Source organism: Gavialis gangeticus, unplaced genomic scaffold, assembly GCF_001723915.1.
Source record: "Gavialis gangeticus isolate Ggan-Ray unplaced genomic scaffold, GavGan_comp1, whole genome shotgun sequence".
NCBI classification, from domain to species: domain Eukaryota; kingdom Metazoa; phylum Chordata; order Crocodylia; family Gavialidae; genus Gavialis; species Gavialis gangeticus.
The window spans coordinates 23507053-23514242 of NW_017728996.1; the positions used below are offsets into that span (position 1 = coordinate 23507053).

General features: G+C 48.7%; 1 protein-coding gene across 1 annotated transcript in view; it reads right to left on the reverse strand.

The window, feature by feature from the left end:
• The window catches only part of TRPM7 (transient receptor potential cation channel subfamily M member 7), a 96683-nt gene that overhangs the window by 60741 nt on the left and 28752 nt on the right, over nt 1–7190 (reverse strand). The window contains 2 exon segments of the mRNA XM_019504146.1: nt 2832–2955; nt 3845–4019. Coding sequence (XP_019359691.1) covers nt 2832–2955; nt 3845–4019 — 299 coding nt within the window.

Here is a 7190-nt window from a genome sequence, read left to right on the forward strand (position 1 = left end):
GCAAAAACAGGATGGGTTTCAATACTGACAAGTGCAAGGTGCTGCACTTGGGCAGTAGTAACCAGCAGCACACTTATAAGATGGGAAACTCCCTTCTTGAGAGCATGGAGGCAGAAAGGGATCTTGGAGTCATTATTAACTCCAAGATGAACATGGGCTGACAATGCGAGGTTACCGGTGCATCACAAGCAGGGCCAAGGAGGTGATCCTCCCCCTCTGTGCGACACTGGTCAGGCCACAGCTGGAGTACTGTGTCCAATTCTGTGCGCCCCCCCTTCAGAAGGGATGTGGACAACATGGAGAGGGTCCAGAGGAGGGCCACTCACATGATCCGGGGACAACAGGGCAGACCCTACAATGAGAGACTGCAGGACCTGAACCTGTTCAGCCTTCACAAGAGAAGGCTGAGGGGGGACCTGGTGACCGTCTATAAACTCACTAGGGGGGAGACCAGAAGGGTTTGGGAGAGACCTTGTTTCCCCTAGAACCCCCTGGCATAACAAGGAATAATGGCCACAAGTTGTTGGAGAGGAGGTTTAGATCAGACATCCGTAAGAACTACTTCATTGTCAGGGCGGCTAGGATCCGGAACAAACTTCCAAGGGAAGTGGTGCTGGCTCCTACCCTGGGGGTCTTTAAGAGGAGGCTGGATGCCTACCTGGCTGGAGTCATTTGAGCCCAGTTTTTCTCCTGCCCAGGCAGAGGATCGGACTTGAAGATCTACAAGGTCCCTTCCGACCCTACTTCTATGATTCTCTGTTTTTCTCAGAGAAAACGCGGATTTCTCTTTTTAGCAGATAAATCCATGGATTCTCCACTTTTGCAAAGAGCTCTTGGAGGGTGGCACAGCTCCAGCCTGCAGGAGCCAATTGCAAAAAGGGCGGGAAACCCCCAGGCCTGGCCGGAGGGGGAGGTAAGAGCATGGAGGTAAGTGGGGCCTGGGGCAGAGCTGGGGAAGATGGTTGGGGGCTGAGGAAGTGGAGGTGCTGCTGGCCACAGGCAGCACATCACAGCTGGGAGCAGGGCCAGGGGGTGCCCGCCATGTGCGGGCCACACACATGCCGCCCAGCCACCTTCCTGGGGAGGGGAAGAGGGAGGCTGGCATGTGGCCGGAGCACCGCTCCGTAGCCAACGCTGCAGCCAGGGCGAGAAATGGGGGCACAGGGGGAGCCTGGGCTTGCACGCGGTGCTGCTGTTTACCTGGAGGCCCATTATGGTGGTGATGCTTGCTGCCTCCAAAACCTCCCACTGCTGCCGTGGAGCCATGCTCGGAGCTTTGTGGCAGGCGGCAGCAGCGTGGGGTGGTGGGGCTGTGAACGGCTGCGTGCTGCCCGGCCACCACCACCCCAAGCTGTGCCGCTGCCACTGGCCGCACAGCTCCAAGCATGGCTCCATGGTGGCAGCAGGAGGTTATCTATGTAGCGGCCGTCACAGCTGGCATGGGCAGCCCCAAAGGCAAGCGGCAGCAGCTGCACATGCCAGCGGCGACTGCCACTGCCTCCACAACCTCCCACTGCCACCACGGAGCCGTCCTCGGAGCTGTACGGCCAGCAGCAGCTGGTGGTGGTGGTGGGGATGGTTGCATGCTGCCCAGCAGCACAGCTCCAGGCAGAGCTCTGCAGCAGCAGCAGGGAAGTTTTGGAGGCAGTGGCAGTCACCGCCATCACAGGCCTCCAAGTGGTAGCGGCTGCTGTGTGCAAGCCCAAGCCCCCGCTCCCATTCCTCTCCCCCTGTCCCCCCATCCCTTGCCCTGGCTGCAGCATCAGCCACAGAGCTGTGCTCCGGCCACATGCCAGCCTCCCTCTCCCCCAGGCAGGCGGCATGTGTGCGGCCTACATATGGCAGGCACCACCACACTGCCCCCCGTATCACTTGCCTACAAAGGCCCCCGCAGAGGGGCACCCATGCCCTCACACCTAGGCCCTGCACCCAGCAGCAATGGGCTGCCTGGGGCTGGCAGCACCCCCCACTCCCTCAGCCCCCAACCATGTTCCCCAGCCCTGCCCCACAGCCCCCAAGCCCCACTTACCTCTAGGATCCACAGGCAAAGGGCATGGCTCTGTGGTGGCAGCACTTGCCCACAAAGCCCCCCAACCCTGCATGCAGCTGCCACCACCCCGCACCGCCACGGAACCGTGCAGCTGGTTGTAGCTGCAAGCCCCCCACTTTACCCCCGGCTGGGTGGCACATATGTGGCCCGCACATGGTGGTTGCTACTGCTGCCACGCCACGCCCCACTTGCCCATGAGGCCATTCAGGCGGCCGTGGGATGGTAGCACAGGGTGCAGTGGTAGAGTTGCGGTGGCAGCCTCCATGTGTGAACCTCCCGTCAGGCTGGCCGGCATGTGTGTGGCCCACTGAGTGGCACCCCTGCCCTCACCCCCCGGCCCTGCTCCTGGGAGGGGGGCACATTCCCCCCTTCTTGATCTACCTGCCCAGCACCTTCCCCTTCCCCCCACACACACTTACCTGCTGGGACGGCTGTCAGTGTCTGTGTCTGCATGTCTGTGGGTCTGGCAGGCTGTTGTGAGGGGCATCAGGAGGGCTGTTGAGACTGTGGGGGGGAGCGTGGGACACCAGCAGCACTGGAAGGGGCTGTGGGGGGGGGGGGCTTTAATTTTTATCATGGATTTTGGTTTTTTAACCAGAGAATTTGCAATTTTTAATCAGAGAAAACCAGGATCCCTGGTTATGACTTATTTGGAGCCTTAGTCTGAGAGATTCCATCCGTCAGGATAAGTTTTCTAATGAATGAAGTTTGATTTGGATCCAATTAAATCCTACAAGTTTGTGCCTACATGTAAAGACTTCCTAAGATGAAATCTACTTACAAGTTCTTTTTTTTTCATGCATTCCAACAGCGTCTGAAAGAGATGAACTGCCTCACTCTGACCGAAGTTAAATGTCTTTTTGATAGTTGAAATAATTTCAGGTTCTGCTCCTTCAGGAATGTTCCTGAGATTATAAAAACATCCAAAAATCTATATGGTTATGTATGAATTGCAAGAGTACCAATACACTGAATTCAAGTAGCCTTGAGGATGCATATGTCCAAAGTTCTGGACACAGACAATCTTTACTAATAAAACAACTGTCCAAAGCTAAAGCAATTCCTCTTCCTCCAAACTAAAATTTTCCCTTGATGTTTCTTAAAAGCAGCTCAGCCTCTCCCCACTCACAATGGGACCATCTTGAAATATGAATGCTACCACATGGGCACCCTGTCTATTTCCTATAACTGAAAGCTACTGATGATCTGGGAGCACAACATAGATCCATTTCCTGTCAGAAACACCATTTCAAATAGGCAGCGACATTTTGCACGGTCATAAGCCTGTAGGCTTAAGGTTTAGCTTAGTCTCAATAAAATTTATAGATTCTATTTTTCCATCTCTTCAAATTAGCTCTCAGTATACATAAAGCTAGTTCATGGAAACATCTGACAGTTATTACACATTCAAATGATGCTTTCCAGGAAACTAGGCAACATGACAGGGCTACCTAGGTCTTGCATCTGGGAGATCTGGATCAGTTCTTACTGTAATCAAAAAAGATCAAGAGGATCTCATCCTATTCTCCTTCTGCAACCATAATTAAAACCCCACAGTTTACAATTTTGGCTCGTGAGACACCCACAATGAAAACAGTAGGGAGAATGGCAGCTCCAGGCCAAAGTTTATAGCTGTGTGGAAAACTGTTTAATATGAATAGCTGAAACAAGTTCTTAGCCCCTGCTTTTCACAAAGATGAGTCTCCTGCACACATCTGGGCTCTTAAAAGGACTCTAGCTAGCACTGTTAGTCAAATTTAAAAAAAAACAACAACAACCAGAAAATGGACTTACCCTCCTTCTTCTGTTTGTTTATGAACATGCGCCAGAATGTCTGCAGCTCTACCCGTTCCCTCACATACTACAACAGGCACAGGAGGATTTTCTTGAAGGTATTCCAAAACAGTGAGAACAACATTTGGACCACCTTCAAATACAAGTGCTACCACAGGGACACCCTGTCCAATTCCTATACAAATTGGAACAAGAAACATAAAAAAAAGTCTTGAAGTCAGAATTATTCTTTCTTTTACATAACCCACAACATTAGATCAAATCATTTAAATGTTTAATCAGGCTTTCCCAAATATACTTTATAGCAGTAAGTAACACCAAAAACTTATTATTACTTGCACATAATTACTATGCCATAGGAACTGAGGTCTTTTTTATACTTGAATACAAATATGCAACTTAAACACACTATTTTAAGTAACCATATTAATGCTCACAGTATGTTATATCAGTTGCTAAATCAATAAGAGGTGAACCTTAACCTTTCACTGCATCACAAAAGAACACTCTCATGATAAGTAATAAAGCAAAGTCTCTTCCTCAACTAAAATTTTTCCTGGCTTCTTCCTGTAAGCAGTTCTGCCTCCCAACCACTCACACTGAGGCTATCTTCAAAAAAATAAATGCTACCCCACGGATACCTGGTCCACTTCTATAACAAAGTTGCTGATGATCAGGAAGACATAAAAATATATACTTTATAATTTTAAAAAATTAACTTGTTACAAGTAGTAATATTGGTACTGATTAAGTGCACAACAAATACTTCACGGGAAAAAATGCCAAACATAAGCACAAACTCATTTTAAAGAGCTTTAAGCATATTCTAGTAGCAATGGTTCCAAATATTCCACTCGCATTACGGGGCCACTGGCATATTTTGAAATCGGGAATTTTCCCAGAAAAGGCCAGTTTGTAAGTCCAGTACATAATACTATATACCAGGGATGTCAAACATATGGCCCAGGACCTGGATTTGGTCTGTGGAGCCTCTTTACCCAGATCACCACCCTCTGGCCAGCACTGCAACTTGGGCCTACTAGCCATGCTGGGCATTGCCATCAGCAGCAAGCTTGGCTTGCCTCCACCCCTGCATGGTTCCTGCCCCTGTGATGGCCACTGTGGAAGCACTCACACCCTCCTTGGATCTGGCCCACAAGTAGCCCCATGGTCTGGATTTGGCCTAGGGTCCCAGGTAAGTAAAGATGGAGGGACACAACAGCAAGCGGCACAACTCTGCACCACCACGCCGGCTGCTGCTGGATGGGCAGGGGGCACCTTGCCACGGCAGTGGCACCGGGCTTCCCTGCCGCGTTCTGCCCTACTGCACCAGGTCTCACCCGCTGGGCCCCAAAGACCCCAGGGGGGGAAGGCAGTAGGGTGGGGAGCCCCAAGCCCACAGCAGGCAGCCTGCCCTCACCTCTCCCTCCCTCCCCCAAGGAGGGAGTGCAATGGAGAGGAGCCAGCCCCACACACAAGCCACTCATGGCCCTGTCCTGCTCATGCACATGGTTCCCCCCTGCCTGACTGCCCTCCCCCTGCTCCCCGCAGCCCCTTGCAGGCTGGAACTCTGCTAGCCAGCAAAGTGAAACCCCCATTTTTCTCCTTAAAAAAGAAAACGTAGCAAACGGAAAACCCAGATCCCTGATAATTACAAAGCAAAATGATTGTGGGGGCAGGGCAGGGCAGGTGAAGGGAAAAAGTGATTAGCTCCTGCAACAAATCAATTGGGGATATTTCACTAATTTAAAAAAATAAAATAAAATCAGGAATTAATGATGGATTTTTTTTTGTATTGTAGTACAGGTTTCCCTTGCTTTATGCTGTACATGTGTTCCTGGAAAATGGCGCATAACTCAAATTTGCATAAAGGAAACCCACTTTACAATGTAACAAATATGGGAACTCTCCAAGACCTCGACTGTATTTACCCCCAGACCCATTTCTACCACTTTTACAAGACAATTTTGGTCCTCACCAACAGCAGACAGTCCACACAAGCACAGGGCACTGTCATAATGGGGATAGTAACTACAGAAACGCGTGTTGCAGACAATGAGCGAGGAGCACAGATCCACACAAGAGACTATATTTTGGTGCACGTCACTCCCACAATGCATCTCACAAAGCAGCTAACTGTGAGCTTCCACCACACTGATTGCGTAACAGTGAATTTATCTCACATATAACAAATTTTTGGTATAAAAAAAGAGTCATTGCATGAGAGAGAATTCACACATACAGAACCTGCATAAAGCGAGGGAAACCTGTATTCTAAAGCAGCAAGCTATGATTTAAAAATAGCTTATATCAGAGATCCCCAAAGACAATTAATCTGCTTTTTAAAGTTGGTAGGATACCTCCAAAGTATTTAAAAAAAAAACTTCATAGAAGTTTGCAGTCAGGGGCTCCCCTAAAAATAAAATGTAGATTGTCCAAGCTGGAAAACCCACAAAAAGCCAGAGTTCAAGAAATTAATATTAAGTATGGCCACATGGTACACACATCTTTACCAGCTACATATACCTCTCCTAATTTAAAGAAAAGTCAGACAGTGAACTGGAAGCACAGTAATGAATTTTAGCACTGCATTTTTAAACAAAATCGTATGAACTTAGTTTTACATTTGTACTAGACTCAACATGTTCCGTTTGTTGGAAAAAGGTTAAAATGCTGATTAGCAGACATATTAAGTACAGTTAATTCATAGAAAATCTCTAGAATAGCTTACACCTACAGACAGCATACTCTTACTGCTGCGTGAGAAACCATACTAATAACAGAATACAAGAGTTGTAACATATTATTTAGACAAAGATTATGAGAGCCTTTTATAAATTAGGTAAGCCAGTTATTCCTAAACGTTGCAGGTTTATGACCCCACCGTAGTCAAGCTGCACATTCTCGTACCCCCTACTTCAGCTACCATCCCTGCCAATCCTCCCTCACTGGAGGGTAATCAGTAGGAATCAGCGGCAGTGGAAGTGGATCGCTAACTGCTGCCGTGATCTGCAGGTGTCCCTGTCCCTCCTCCCCTGGCCCCCAGTAAGTAACCTTTTGCATGCCCCACAATTTGGGAAATACTGAAGTAAGTCTTCCCTTGGAGAACTCTAACTGCTACACAAAAAAAATCTTTTCTTTCTTTCTAATGCTGTGCAATAAACTGTTTCCAGAGAAAAAGCAAACAAAATACATAATTTCACAGGCGCTTGTCACACTTCATGCAACTGGGAAGATTATAAACAGGGATCCGGGTTTTCTGTTTATGGCCAAAAAACACAGATTTAGTCCTTTAAAAGCTGGCAAGTTCCAACATGCAAGGGGCTGCTTGGGGCTGGGGGGGGGG